Below are 16,094 nucleotides of genomic sequence, written 5' to 3'. Positions count from 1 at the left end.
ATTTATCCCTGCTTGGTTGTCAGGGTGGCCTCTTAGCAAGAGTTGTACCCACGCAGCCATCATTACTTCCTGCAGTGCATCCTGGTTCCTTGCAATGGCCTCATTAAAGACTGATTTAATAAAGTAATTCGGAGATGAGTGCAGATATTTTCATAGCATCATTCATTTCCTCATTGTCTTTCCCAAGTTACCAATTTGGGGTTTTTTTGTTAGTGTTCTTACTTGTAATTGCTGGTCTAGTTTCTTTCTGACTTTCCATCATCAACCAAAATTGATTCTGTCTAATCTTTTTGCAGGGGCCAAAGTTAATTCCCAGGCCCCTGCCACTGAGTCAGCCTTCAGTAAATTCTCTTCCCCTATTACCATGGTGCTAGCATCTCCAGCTAGCAGATTTTCCAGAGCTTTTGGGTAACCAAGAGCTGATTACCAGTCTGAGGCTCTGACAGAGTGCTTGTCAATCAAGCACATGTCGATCTCCAGCTGTCACAGAAAGAGATAACAGAGGCATGCTCACTCAGATGGCTGCTTCAGGTCAGCATGACACCTCCAAGGTTTTACAGCATCTCTTGGTTCCAAATGGCCCCAAAGATAGGGAGTGGCTGTCTAAGCCTCCTACGAGATGGAGATTCCCCCAGGAGATGGATAACTTTAAATTATTGACTTTTGTTATATAAGGTCTCTGAAAGGGACATCTAAACTCATTGTATCCTTATAAATGCACCAGAGGAGGATACAAAAATGAATTATGTCAATATAGCAAATCATCTTTTAATTCCACCCTGTGTGCCACCCGTAACCTTACAGATTAAAGCAAAATCTTGATTTATCAAAGTCCCAGTACAAGTTAGTTGCTTCTGAACTGTGCCTCCGGACAAGTATATCCTAATTTCACTTCAGCCACTAGCTAGTAGTGTGTCCCCAGACGGGGTAGCTTCCCTCTCTGAGCCACCAACCTGGTTGGAGAGGACATCATAACCTCCTGAGGCTCTACACAGGCCTTGGAGTGAGAAGTATTACTGTGATTTCAAGTTACTGACCTAGCCATAGTGTAGAATAAGAAAGGGGAATGGTAACACCTAGCAGAAACAAAGAGACACTGTCAGATTTACAAGAAACAATGTATGTAAATTGTGAAAGCTAAGTCATGCTTTGCTTTTCCCACTGTAGTACAGAAATCGCACAGCTTCCAGTAAAATACCAAAAGGAACATCTGTTTCATTGCTTCTACAGCTGTTGTTCCTCCCACACTCCCTCCCTTCTTTACCCACTTGTCTCAGACTTTCTGGAAGAGATAATCAGAGTGGGAAGAGTCTGTCAGAGCCCAATGTGTGCGGGGTGCCTCTGCCTACCCAGCCTACCCTGCAATGGGACCCAGCAGTACATCCGGATATAGCCATATCACACAGTGGGGTCTAGACCATCTTGCTATAAAATAATAGTCACAGTCTTAACCTCAATTAATATCTGAGGACACACCACACTAAGCTGCCCTCCCAGATCTTTTTTAAGTAATAAGTGTAATGCACTCATGGAAGCCACAGCAGCTTTGGTGGTCATCCAGGGTAACCAGGTACCTTTTGCTTGCTTGCACCTCTGTACAGTCCTTTTCCATCAGGACACAGTGGATGGCTTTGTAGTTCTTGACAGCCCTTGCAACTGTTCTGGTTGGGTCCCTGAGTCCTGGGCAGCTTTCTCCACATCCTCTGGGTGCCCCAAGGAAGTTTCCTCAGGGCATCCTGTATGTACATTTGCTTTGTGGCTTGAGATACACATCAGCCCCTGCTGAGGAGCTGACATTGGAGCTGTCAAGACTGTCAAAAGTAAAATCAAGATTCTGCAGCCCGAGGTTATTAAGTAGATGTCCTTGGGTGATATTTTGGCTATCAGATGGTTGGTCAAGTTCTTCAGTAGGTAGAAATGTTTCTTATCCTTGGTCCCTTCTTCAATATTCTCCAATCTCTGGCCAAAATGTGAATCCCCCCTCCCCCCACTCTACTGAGCTCCCAAGGATTTGCTTTGAACATAAGCATTTTAGTGGCAGTTTGCAGACCTTCCCCCCTTCCAACAATGAATGCATCTAGGGCAGCTACTCAGCCTTATTTTTGGAACAACATATTTTATTATGCTGTTTGTTGTGTTGTATCTTGTCGTGCCATGAAGCACCATCCCCCTGCTCCAGAACTTGGTACACAGTATATACAGTTAGTGGCCTTTTGATGACATGGAAGGGTCATGGGTCATCTCAACCAGTAACCAGAGGGTGGATGCAAAACCCCTGCTAGTTCTACAGTCATTGTTTTATACATATGGATTACTTTTACTTTGCATGAAAACTATGGATTATTAACAATACTGCTTTACATTATGACTTCCTCTGTCCAATTCATCTTGCCCTTGGCTGACAGATAATAAAATATCCTCATGTCATAGTCAAGCAATGCATACACTTACAGTGGAGTCTGTTTCTCATCTTTTTTTCTGCTGCAGGCATTCCCCACAGCCCTCCCAAGCTCCTCAGCTGTTGGAGGAGAATCACCCCCTGGGGATCATTTTTTTTTTATTATTCATATGTGCATACAATGCTTGGGTCATTTCTCCCCCCTGCCCCCACCCCCTCCCTTACCACCCACCCCGTCCCCTCTTTCTCCCCCCCCCACTCCCTCGCTACCCAGCAGAAACTATTTTGCCCTTATCTCTAATTTTGTTGAAGAGAGAGTATAAGCAATAATAGGAAGGACCAAGGGATTTTGCTAGTTGAGATAAGGATAGCTATACAGGGAGTTGACTCACATTGATTTCCTGTGGGTGTGTGTTACCTTCTAGGTTAATTCTTTTTGATCTAACCTTTTCTCTAGTTCCTGGTCCCCTTCTCCTATTGGCCTGAGTTGCTTTTAAGGTATCTGCTTTAGTTTCTCTGCGTTGAGGGCAACAAATGCTAGCTAGTTTTTTAGGTGTCTTACCTATCCTCACCCCTCCCTTGTGTGCTAAAGCTTTTATCATGTGCTCAAAGTCCAATCCCCTTGTTGTGTTTGCCCTTGATCTAATGTCCACATATGAGGGAGAACATACGATTTTTGGTCTTTTGGGCCAGGCTAACCTCACTCAGAATGATGTTCTCCAATTCCATCCATTTACCAACAAATGATAACATTTCGTTCTTCTTCATGGCTGCATAAAATTCCATTGTGTATAGATACCACATTTTCTTGATCCATTCATCAGTAGTGGGGCATCTTGGCTGTTTCCATAACTTGGCTATTGTGAATAGTGCTGCAATAAACATGGGTGTGCAGGTGCCTCTGGGGTAACCTGTGTCACAGTCTTTTGGGTATATCCCCTGAGGATCATTTAATGCCAGCCATCCTTTTTGCCCACGATGAGCTGGCAAGGTCATACTGGAGGTGACTGTTGGAGCTGGGACTAGAGCCCTGATTTCCCATCTAGGCCCAGTGGCTTCCCACTCCAGCTTAAAGCAATACAGGTCAATGTCCCTATCACTCACTTCTTCATCCTCCAGCCCTTTCTCAGATTGGGAGGGTGGCTCTCAGGGCTGCTTCCCACTTGGTTCTTCAGGTTTTCCTTCTACTTCACTCTCTTGGTGGGAGAACATCCCCCAGGCACACTGCTTAGGACAGGTTTCTCCCAGGAGGACCTCCCTGCCACCCACATCAATGCTGGCTCCACTTATGCCAACACCTGGAGACTGTGTGGATGCTCACTGTGCCTCCTTCCTTCATTGACCCCAGATGTTCTGAGCGAAGGACAAATACCCGCAAGCAATATGTCCAGGGGACCAGCCGCTCCACTAATCAGCTCACTTTGATTGGCAAAACCAGCCATTCATTGAGCACCATGATTCCCAGGGATCCCCTCATCCCTCATGTCATTCTAGAAATTTATGCACACAGATGTGCTGTTCAACAATGGAAAATAGTTTACTGAAATGAACTTTAAGTGCTATTTATGGATTTTTCCAGTTCTAAAAGTAACACATAATCCTTGTTAAAAGTTTAGAAAATGTAGAAAAATTTAAACAAGTCAATTAAAATCACCCATAATATCCCATTACCAAAAGATATGGTGACTTTTGCCCTGTCTCTTTTCCCCGCCCCTCATTCCCCATGCATTTGCATATTATATGCACACAGATATTGTACTGATTGCAGAGTTTTATCACTGTATCAGAGGTACTCCTTAAACATTTTCCACATTTTTTTCTTCTCACCCAATCTGATTGGATGAATCAGATGAAGATCCACGCCCACCCATGCCTCCATCCCACCCATCAGGCTGTGCTTTCAACGTTCCTCTCTCTGCTGTCTTTTTCTCTAAGACTATAAAGACACTCAGGACTCTCCATCCTGAGAGCACTGTCCTTGGGCCCAGCACCCTCCACTTTGTCTTACAGAGCAGCGAGGCCATGGGGCACTCCAGTTGTGCACCCTGAACTCTCTGCCCTCCCCTGGGCTCCTCCACCTATTGTCTCTTGCGACCTCCTGCCTCTGGGAATCATTTGGAGCCTTTAGCAACAGAACATCCTACCATCCTGCTTACATTTATTGTCTGCCAGAGGGGTGCCCACAAGTGCTCCCAAAATCCTTCCCATGAGGCCCAGCTGGTATGTTCTCACGGGTTTCCCTGGAGAGCCACGGAGGCCTGGTCCCTTTTTGTGAAGCTTCGGGCACCCCTAAGGAGTCTCAGCATGAGTGTCCTAGTCTCTCTGAAGGTGGAGGAAAACCAGGCCAGATGGTAACATACCATCGCCATATGCACATGTAGTAACCCAGTTAAAGGGGAAATTAGACCCTGTTAACAACCAGGGCACCATATTTTGCCTCAACAACTCTTAACAAATGATATAGATAGTTCAGTAATATTTAATCCAAAATTCTGCTTTTAGCTAAGTGTTTGTTTTCATAGGGGAAACGCCCCCCCCCTTCACCCTGTCCTATAGTAAATGCATGACCATTTTACCCCATTACCCTGAGAGGCCCCTTGGTCCTGTTTAGACCGACCAACTGAGGCAGCAGATCTGGTCCATGGTAAGATCTGGTCCCCAGAGGGTGCCATACTGAACAGGCTTTGCTGACGTCTGAACTGCAGACTCACCTCTAAGGGTCAGCACCACATGGAGGGCTAGGCAGCTTACGGGGTGCAAAGGAGTGTCATAAGAGGGTCCCCCCTAAATGGCCAGGATGTTGTAAGCTTGTGTACTTAACTATACCAGTTTTCCACAAGTGCAAGGAAAGTGTTAGGGGAAAGGTGCCTTTTCCTAATTCAGAGGCCCCAGAAAGGCCAGCAGACTGGTTTTGGTGTTAGCCACACAGTCCACCACTCAGCAACCATATGGGGGGTGGGCTGCCAAAGAGGAAGACCAACTGAACATTCAAGGGTCTTGCTTCAGCCTTGGAGTGGTGCCCACAGCCCAGGCTTGCACCTCAGAGGTACACCTCCAAATACCTGGATTTATTGATCTTCAGAGTGACCAGCACCCATCTCTCACTGTCCAGGTTCCCAGAATGTGGGGGTTGTGAGCAGTGGGGGGTGGGGAGAGCATACCAACAAGAAGACCCCAAAACTGACTAGTCAGCATTTCTACTCCTTACAAAAAAGCAACAGGAGATTTCAAAATCGTGGCCAGGCCAGCCAGTCAGCGAAGGACCTTAATGCACTGTGGTGGGTTTTGTCCCATGTGCACAGAGGACAGACCTGTCAGTCAGACCTCAGAGGTCCTGGCAGCCAGCTGGTCCTCCTGCTATCAGCACTGGACACACCAGTTTGCCTGCCCTTCAGGTCTTTCAGGTCTGGCTCCCCTGGCCTCTGTGCATGCCCCTTATGTGTACACTCTGTCCTAAAAACATCATCATTTCCCTGTTTCTTGTGTTCTTGAAGCCATCCTCACTCTTGCCCTCGTTTTTCTCCTCTTGAAGAGCTGCTCATGGATCACATGAAGCAGGCTCTGGGGAGACATTTCAGAAGTGATTTGAACAATCTCAGGGGAGAAGCAGATAGCAGGGACTGCAGCCAATACAATGTCCTCCTGTCCCCACACCCAGATATAAAAGTCCTCAGGCTGCCTACATGTGAGTGTATGAGCAGCAGGAAAAAGGAGCGACAGGAAGGAATGATGTACTGCAAAGAGGCCTGCAGCCTGGGACCACCAACAGACTTATGGGGGCCAGTCCCAGCTGAGTCCCCTCTCAGACCCCTATCCCACCCTCCAGGATCGCTGGTGTACAGTGCATGACGGTGCCTGGGTACTCTAAGGGCTTTGGCTACCAGACTGGGCAGAGTTTCACTGGAGAGTTTGACCATGCCTGGAATGCTGTGTTCCTGGAGGGGAGATGGCACCTGCTGGACAGCACCTGGGGCAGTGGCCTGGTGGACACGGCCACATCCAAATTCACCTTCCTGTAAGTATGAGCCTTGGTTGTACTTGGTGTCTGGTCACTGGGTGTAGAGGAGGCATAAGATGGAAGGAAGCCATAGGTAGAGAAGGCTAAGGAGAGGGAAGAGAGAGCCAAGTGCCCTCCAGTGCTGCCTGCTGCTGTGACAGCAGCTGGCTCTAGGCTATTTGTGAAGGCCCCATCCTTTACATGACCTCACACTCCACTAACCAGGTCCCTCCTCTGGCTCTGTCCCTCCTTTTCTCCCCACAGTACTAGGGTTTGAACTCAGGGCCTTGCACTAGCTAGTCAGGTGCTCTACCACTTGAGCCATGTCCCCAGCCCTTTTTGCTTCAGGTATTTCCCAAGTAGGGTCATGCATTATGCCAGCTGGCCTGTACTGTGATCATGCTATTTACATTTCCCACATAGCTAGAATAATAGGCTTGTGTGCCACCAACACTCAGCTTTTTGTTGGTTGAAATGGGGTCTTGTGAACTTTTTGCCTGGGCCAGCCTCAATCCATGATCCTCCCCATCTCCACCTCCCTCCCCAGTAGCTAGGATTACAGGCATGAGCCACCACATCCAGTCCTCCTCTTAAACCCACTAGCCCTCAACATTTACCACAGGCCACATGTGAGGAAAGGTGGAGCTGAGTTGCCTCTGTCATTGCCAGCAGGCTACTTTGGACTTTGGCCTTTGTCATTATGCACAGATGCCAGGATTTTCTCCTACTATTTCCTCAGACTCAGACTCCTTCTTTCTGGGTGAAAGGAAGGGCTGTGGTTTGTGGGAAGAAAAACTATGGGAGGTGCAGACTCTCCATGGGCCATAGTGGGGCACGGTGGCTGTTCTGCAGACCATTTCTATCCTGCTGTGCTCTGGTCAACCTTGGCTTTAACCCAAGACCACACACAACATTCTTGTGAACCATGACGTTCATCATCAGCTCAGATGAGTTCACTCTGATTTGTGCTACTTAGATAGTGACACTCCCGCACTAAGGACAAATACAAGCCACATGCTGGCACATCCTACACACAGAGCTCACGTGCACCTTCTCCACCTACCTCCTCTACTCCATTACTCTGAACACTGTTCCCCTTAGGCAGAATGAAGACTCCCCATCTTAAGCTGAGCCTCCCTACTCTTCTCTTTGTCCCCATTACTCCAGAGCACCATCCCTCTGATAAGTCCCAGGAAGCCACAGAAGGCCCCTGCCACACAGCTGCACAGGCACAGAGACAAAACAGGGCCAATGGAGGTCGTGTACTCACTGCTCTGCATCCTGATACCTCCAGTAGCCACACCTGATCCACATGTTTTGCCTTGGCCCTCTTCAAATTCCTTTTTGATACTGATAGAAGAAGGACTCCTTTCCACTGTGAACATCCTAAGACACTCAGAGAAGGCCACAGTTTCGAGCTGTAGCCTTCTCTTAGAAGTGGCATTGCACTCTGCTTAGCTCCAGGATCTAGAACCAGCCACTGAGGAGTCTCCAGTGTTCACATTAGGTGTGGAGGTGGCACCTCTTCCTATGTGGGCTGTCAGTAGGACCATCATAGCTGTATCAACCAAAAGAAGGCCCCCAGAGGCCTCTCCCTGATCCCCAAACCCCTGCAGAGTTGGAGGGTGGTTGGGCCTGCTTGCCCACTTGACTCCTGACCAGCTCTTCCTCCACTCCAGCTACAACGAATTCTACTTCCTCACACATCCTGCACTGTTCATTGAGGACCATTTCCCAGACAACAAGAACTGGCAACTGCTGAAACCTCCCCAGTCTCTGAGGCAATTTGAGAACAACATGTATCACAAGAGTGAATTCTACAACAAGGGGATGCTGAGTGCCCACCCAGATACTTCCATGATCCGAACAGGTAACCCTGAGCAGGTGGCAAGGCCAGTGTGTCAGCAACAGGGACAGAACAGTCTGCTTAGTGCCTCAGGGAGGCTTCCTGAGGCCTCATGTATATGTGGGGGTACAGGGTTGGCAGATAGCCAAGGCTATCAGAGCAGAACATGGCCATCAGTCACATTGGTAGGGATGGAAACCCATTTAAACTAGCGTAAGCCAAGAAGGGAATGTGTGAGAGGGCAGAGGGTTCCTGGTACACAGCCTGGCCTTTCACCAGAGCCAGGGTCCTGAGCTGGGTGAGTCTCAGTTCAATGAATGAGCCTGTCTCAGACCACCCACAACCTCCCAGTTCTGTTTCCAACAGAAGCCAACTGGCCTACTGTGTTCTCCTCCCAGACTCCTGGTCAGGAGAACATGTCGGCCCCACAGGGTTGGTATTCTGTGTGTGGATGTGGTCACCCCAGTGAGGTTGGGATACCTTGGGGACCTCCCACTACAGATGGGAGTAGTTCCCACCAGGACAGAGGGTTGGGCTAGGGAGTTGGCCAGTGAGCTGGGTCATGGCAGATGGAGAACAGGTCAGTGGACATGTTGTAGGCAGTGGGAGCAGAGGAGAGGAGGGGTACAGTAAGCCTCCTAAACCTCCACACTCCAGCACCCCTAGAGAAAGACTGGGCTCCACAGGGCTCAGCCTGGCCTACTCAGCCTCCTCCCCCCACCTCTGGAGACAGGATCCAGCCTTTTTTCCAGCCAGCTTCACTAAGGCAGGCAGTATGGAGCACCAAGCTTAGCTGTCTCCCATGGCTGGCCTGGGCTGACACTTGCTCCCTACATTCCCATGGGAGTCATTGCATGGAGTGTTTGCACATTCTCCAGAACCATGGTCAAGGGCCTCAAAGGGCTTTCTCTAAAGGACTGCCTCTCCTGCATGCTTTAGGATTCCGCACAGTACTGCCTGTCAGCACCAGCTGTCCCACCAAGGACCTCCAGGAGTCTAGGACAGGAGGCTTACATTGGCAATCAGTCAGGGTGGCCCTCAAGTCCCACCCCACACTTCAGGGTCATGGGAGAGCACATCCAGCTCCATCTGACTTGCCCCTTCCATCTCACAATGGTTCTCTTGACCAGGATGCTGAGTTCCCACACACTCTGTAAAGTTAACACCTGACAGCTCCCACTGCTAAAATAACAGCATGCAACTGCTCATTTTGAAAATTCGTTTGCTGAGCTCACATCTGATGGAGGCCTCTTCAGGCTGTTGTGGGTCATTGAACCACAGGAAAGATTCGACCAGGCCACAGTGACATCACACTAATGTTGTTGAGTTGAGTTTGCCTTTTCAAGAGACATAAAAATGTAAACACATTAAAAATTACAAACTAAAATGAGATACCACTACTCACCTATTAGAATGCTAAAATCCAGAACACTGACACCAGATGCTTAGAGGATGTGGAGCAACAGGAACTCTCTTTGATTGATGGTAAAATGCAAAATGATACATCGTCTGTGAAAGACAATGGGATGGTTTCTTACAAAACTAAACACAGTCTTACCTCATGATTCACCAATCATGTGGCCTGATATTTACTTAAATGAGCTGAAAACTAATGTCTACATAAAGACTTGCAAGAAAATGAATGAATATAGGCCCAATCCAGTTTCTTCAGGCCTCTTGTAACAACACTTATAGTTGCATCTGATAAAATTTGCTACCTATGCTTTATGCCCATATACTTAAAATCTTAAACATCCTTCCCAGATGTATAGTAACCTAAAACTTGATTTACATATTGAAAAAATATTTCTCAGAGATTGAGATTTGCCAGAGTTGAGATGGGAAAGAAGCAAAACAGGGAAACTGAGGGGGACAAAAAGGGATGGAGGAAGGAGAAGCCCCAGTTGGAAGGATGGACATCCACTGAATGCAAAGAGGAGGATCTCGGGAGGGGAGGGGGAAAGAAGATGCCCTGGCTCCTCCAGAAGTCCCTAGGGTCACCAGCCCTTCATTTTCTCCCAGTCTTTCCATTCACCACACCTCTGCCAAGAACTCTCTGGGCCAGACACTATGACCAAGCTCTGGAACATGGCAGGAAATATATAATACCAGGTTCTTCCCAAAGAGCCCACAGCTCAACCAAGGACAGACATTACACCAAAAAAATGCTCACATAATTCATTACAACAGTGACAAGTTCTCTCAAGAGAGCCAGAACCAGGAGAAAGACTTCCAAGGAACTCAAGCTCACTTGACAGGTCAGCAGAGTCCTCTCTGCAGCCAGGTCTTTAGAGTGGGGCATTGCCAGATTTGGGGGAAGTGTTAATAGTGAGCACAGACCAGACAGCCTTCTCCATCCATGAACAAGGCTGAGGAAGTTATTAGGGCCAAGGGCAAGTGACCAGATTCTGACAAAAGACCAAGCCAGGTTCTCAAAAAGGCCACTGCCCCTTCCTGTTGCATCTTCTGAGATGCCAGGGAGGATCAGGTAGGCAAGTTCTCATGGGCTGCAAAATCTAGAATGGAACTAATTGTCTATCCTTGAAAAACAATGCCCAGAACAGCAAAAGACAAAACTTCAGGGCAAAGAAGAAGCTGAGGGAGAGGGAATGCAAAAGACCCTTAGGTGCACATACTGACTCTTCAAGGTCCCATTCCATAAACACAGCTAAAACACACCTTTGAGAAGCAGAGGTGGGGGAGGTGAGAAGTAGGGAATCCCCTCCATGCCACTTCTACTCCTGGGCACAGTCTCCAGGAGCAAAGCCCTTGCATCTAGGTTTTAGACAGCGTGTTGACCTGACAGCTGTTGACACCATAGGTGATGGAAGGATCAATGTGAAAGCATGACCTGAGACTTAGTGAATGTGACACCCTTCCTACTCCTTCCTACCTCTTCCCCAGCTCTATAGTTGGGCCAACCCTCAGGCAGCCTTCATCTAATGTAAATCAAATGGGAGAGAGAGGAGCACATACGGCTGGAGCAGATTTTTCTTGAGACCCACCTACCCCCCAGTTATCAAAGAAATACACCTAAGTGGGGGCTAGAGGAACACTCCCAGTGCTGTTGCTGCAGCTGGCTTATACCATGTTCAGTGACGTCACGTTGGTTATATCAATCTTGGTAAAAATATTTACACCAGAGTCTTGGCAAACCCTCTAAGTCAGCGTTTGTCCTCCCCCACAGTAAATCAGTTATTAAATATTCACAAACATACCAGCCCACACTCACCTGAACCTGCCTTTCTCTTCACAGTGAATGGGAAGGCCACAGTCTCCATTGAGAGCTGTGCTCCAACACTGTTCATGTTTATGCTCAATGGCAAGCAGGAACATGGGCTGCTGAGCCTCAGGAAGAATGGGATGAAACTGGAGGTGTATCCCCCAACCATGGGCACCCACAAGCTGCAGATCTTCGCCAAAGGTAACTCTGACATCTACAGCTCAGTGCTGGAGTACACACTCAAGTGCAACTACGTGGACCTGGGTGTCCGACTGCCAGCTGAGCTTCACCAGCCGGTGGGCCCCAGCTGGTTCTCAGAGCAGATGGGCATCATGAAGCCCTCCCACCCTGACCCAATCATCCACACCACTGATGGACGCTGTTCCATCAGCTTTGGTGTGGAGGAGGGCATCAGCGTCCTAGCGTCTCTACATGGAGACGATGGCCCCATCACCGAGGAGACACAACGACGCTACATCTTCCAGCTGCATCGAGAGAAGCGGACAGAGTTGAAAGTCCAGCTGCCGCAGGCCGGCAAGTTTGCCCTGAAGATCTTTGTGAAGAAGAGACAGGAACAAGGCAATTACATCTTTGTCTTCAACTACCTCCTGTGCTGCACCAACACCAAGGTGAACTGGCCCATGTTCCCCGAGAGCTTTGGCAACTGGGGGCAGAACAATGAGCTGCTGGAGCCTCTGTCGGGCGTGCTTCCTGCCAATCGGAATGTTCCATTCAAACTGAAGCTGCATGGTATCGCCAAAGCCCTGGTGAAGGGGCAGGACACATGGCCCTTGACCTTGAACCACGAGGGCTACTGGGAGGGCAGTTGCAGCACTGCTGGCTGCCAAGAAGTCTATGTCATGGTGCTGGAGAATGCTAACCACAACTTCTACTCCTACATCCTGAAGTACCAAGTCAATGCTGAATGAAGGCCTGCATCCCATCCTCACACTCTCCCTGAGGCCCAAGGGAAGTGCAGAGAGCCCTGGACACCATTGATCTGCATGAAATCACTTCTAGGCCTCTGCCTCAGTCTCCCTGCTACTGCAGGCTCTAAGATGTTTGTATTCTAAAGGCTTCACTCAGTGTGGCCATGGCTGAAGGGACAGAGACAAAGGCCCTTTAGAAGAAAAAGGTGCTATGTAAATCCAAGGTATTGTGAACTGTACGCCAGTGCCCAGATGCCCCATTAGGAATTAGTATCAGTGCTGTTGTTGTTGTTGTATGGTTGGTGTGGAAAAGGAGGGATATCATCCAGGCTGAAAGCTTAGACATGATGCTTAGAGAACTGTCCCTGCCACAGAGGAGCTGAGTCACCCTTGAACCTGAGAGCCCCTTCCAAGTAGTGCACAGTGTTTCCCACAATTCCTGGATCCCAGGGATGTTGGATCTGACCATCTTCCACATTCCTGCTGCCTCTTCATTAGCCACTTTCTACTCTTCAAAAACCCTGGAAAAAAACAAGGTGTTGAGAAGAAGCTAGCTGTCCCATTTCTGGCTGGAGGCTCAGCATCTCCCATCCCTTTGGGTAGCCAGGATGTGATAACAAGAGCACAAAGCAGCCAGTGTGCACCCATGGGTGTCCTGGGCGGGGGCCTGGGGATCAATGGCACTGAAGGATGTCCTGCAACCTGAGTCTAAGGCTGAAAGGTCCCTGATGCAGTACTCCTTCCTGTGTTCAGCCTGTAGCCTGAGGATACCCTCCTGGCCTTCCTAGGAGCTGAGCCCAGGGCCTGGCCTCACCTGCACTGGGTTCTCCAAACACCTCCAGGCCTGTCAAGGATCCTGATTGGTAACCCTGAACAGATAACCTGGCCCTGGGTAGAGAGATGAGGTGAGTGAACAGTGAGACAGCAGCAGTGCTGGAGATACCCCTGTTAATGGGGCTTTGCCTACTCCCAGGGTCCCTACCAATGAAGCCAGGCTGGGGGGACCATCACCTGCTGGGAGCAATTTTTGTGCTGGTCCCTCAGAAAAGTCTGTCCCATCTCCCTTCCTGTCTTTCTCTGAGATGAGAAACACCACCTCTCCCGAATCTATGTCTATGTCCCCTTCTGTGAGGACAGTTTGGGGCCCCTTGCTTGCTCAGGCCTGTCCCAAGAAGCCTCAGCTGTCCAACTCACCCCAGGCAGCACCTGAGGCTGGCGTTGCCATAGCAATAGTGGAAAGACAAGCTGCTGGGAAGAGAGGACTGAGACAGACAGGCCACTGCCACACCATTCTGGCACATAGACACACTCCGGGTGGTGCCTGCCAAACTCCTGGGTCCTTCTACTCTGCTCCCCCTGCCTATCTCAGGGTACCCATCCCTGAGAGCTGGCAGTGCCTTGCCTCTCCCTGATGGATTCTCCATGTGCCCACCAGGCTCAGCTGTAGCCCAGGATGGTCATAGCCTCCTTCTCTGCCTTCATCCTCACATCTGTATCCTCAACAAATGCCCATGGGTCACTTAGAAAGCTCCAGGCCCTGAGTTAAATGCTGGGGCTACAGAGATGAACCAAAGGATCCCAGCCACTGCCACGGAGAGCTCAGGTGGGTGGCCAGGAGCCAGAAACTTTTCCTGCCCTGACCTGTCTCAAGTTTCAGCCTCCCAGAAGTTCAGTCCATCATCCCTTGGGGCCCCTCCCCCGTAGATTCCCACTGCCACCCAACATGGACCTGGCCCAGGGCTGGGTTATGGGGCACCCAGCCTTCACCAGACTGGGGGCCTCAAACTGGAGGGACATATGCCCTGAGGGGCTGAGCTGCCCTGGCCTGTGTCCAGTACCCTCTGACAGGCTTGGCCACCCAGCACTGTGTCATTCATGCAAGAAAAATGCACAAAGGCCCAGAAGCCATAACTGCTGGGCACCACCACGAGGGGATCAAGGGGCATGTTTACACCCCGAAAAAAAAAAGAAAAGGCCTTTTTGACACCTTTGATTTCATGGGCTGAAAAAAATGAGCTGTTTCATCAAAATAGTAAGTGCCTTCTTTGGATCCACACTGGCCATCAAGCTGGCCCTGCAGAAAATGACTGTATCCTATAATTAATCAATACATTCTGGAGCATGTCCAGGATGCCACCCAGCAAAACAGGATCTGTCCCCAACACCAGAGAGGGAGGCCTGGCCTGTCAAAACATCCGCCTGCCCCTCCCTCCTCGTTTAACCAGCAGCCCCTTTGTAAAGACAGCTGTAGGCGCAGTCAGAAAATCACCTGCATTTCTTTCCACTGAAGTAAAAATACATGAAACAAAATCCAATCTTCATGAATTTTTACACGCATGCTGCTCAGGCTAGAAATTTGGGGTCGCATTTTTGAAGGCTTTTATTCAAATCCGCATCTTTGTCTCCTGGTCCACGGGTACCAGTCGCCGATGGAATGGCAAGGGCTCCGCCTGGTGGCCGAGGTGCGGAGCTGCCGACGCCGCAAACCTCTGCGAGGTTGAATTCATCCCTCCCCTCCTCCCCAAAGCTATTTTACGCAAACTTGAAAAATTGCTGTTCAGATGTTTATGTTAAAATCACTGGGTGCTTTCTCGTGCTTTCTCCAGCGTTTCCGCGTGTGTACACCCAGCACAGTCTTGTCGTGCACAAGCTGTGAGGGGAGCCTAAGGGACTTCCTTGGCGTGGTGAGAAAACATGGAATGTGATAAGAATGATGAGGGTTTTGCCTGGAAATCCCTTCTGACACAGAAACCCTGGACAAAGGTCTGGATGGGCCAGCTTTGCGCACACTCATTGCCATGTCATGACGGACTGAAACTGATCAAACTCAACGTTGACCATCGAGCCCCAGGACGGGTGCCAGGGTGCAGGAGGGTGAGGTCTAGGGCACAGGGCTGCAATTAACTTCTTTTCGGCTTACTTCAGAAGCTCCAGCAGCACAGCTGGACTCTGTTTTCAGTCTGATTGTCATCGTCCTGAGTTCCCCATGTTACATTGTCCCACCAGGACAAACTTCTCATGGCCTGCTGAGATGAAAGAGAAACGCACAGGTTAACTGAAGCATGAAGGATTTAGGCTAGACGTAAAGAACTATTCCCTATTGTTAAGCAGAAGGGACACATTGTCAAGAAAGTTTGTGAAGTTCTCTTCCCAAAGGACTTGAAAAGGGGAAAAGGAGTTTTCCCAGGTGGCTTGGTGGTTTCTAATTAATTCCTGAAATCCTACCGGTTCACCTGCAGCAAGCACAGGGTTAACAGTATTACCACCACATGGCTTGGTTTTGGCAAAGATTTCAAAGGTGGTGTGCATCTGTGGCCCACATCAGTTTATCTGAGGTCTGTAATTTCTTTTCATTTGGAATAAGTAGCTGGAAACCTGAAGAGGTGATAATTTCTCGTAATGTGTGCACTGAGTTGTGTGGGCCAGTGGCTGTTGAATATGCTTTCCCCACATTGTGTTGTTTTTCAATAAAATTTATATTCATTTTTATCCAACAATGTAATTATCGATCCATTCTTATCATGCTCTCACAAGGGGGAAAGAAATTAAAAAAAAAAACAAGAAAAAAACACTTTGATGTTCAAAGAGAGCCCTAGGGAGAAAAAAAGAAATCAATGTCCCAGACATTTTGAATCTGATGGTAAGATGCAAATGAAATGTCAGGCAAATAGCTATTCCACATTAAAGAAGTCATAATTAGG

The 16,094-nt window shown here is 48.8% G+C and overlaps 1 protein-coding gene across 1 annotated transcript in view; it reads left to right on the top strand.

Annotated features, from left to right (window-relative positions):
* The window catches only part of Ky (kyphoscoliosis peptidase), a 43,704-nt gene extending 27,869 nt beyond the window's left edge, over positions 1-15,835 (top strand). Inside the window, exons 9-11 of the mRNA XM_020170290.2 lie at positions 6,225-6,413; positions 8,075-8,265; positions 11,498-15,835. Of these exons, the coding sequence (XP_020025879.1) occupies positions 6,225-6,413; positions 8,075-8,265; positions 11,498-12,393 (1,276 nt within the window). The 3' untranslated portion in view covers positions 12,394-15,835. The remainder of the gene's footprint in view (positions 1-6,224; positions 6,414-8,074; positions 8,266-11,497) is intronic.
* Positions 15,836-16,094: the final 259 nt, after the last annotated feature.

The sequence above is a fragment of the Castor canadensis genome, chromosome 17, assembly GCF_047511655.1.
Source record: "Castor canadensis chromosome 17, mCasCan1.hap1v2, whole genome shotgun sequence".
Taxonomy (NCBI): Eukaryota; Metazoa; Chordata; class Mammalia; order Rodentia; family Castoridae; genus Castor; species Castor canadensis.
Note: the sequence above shows the minus strand (reverse complement) of the source record. Positions and strands in the feature narration are given on the sequence as shown.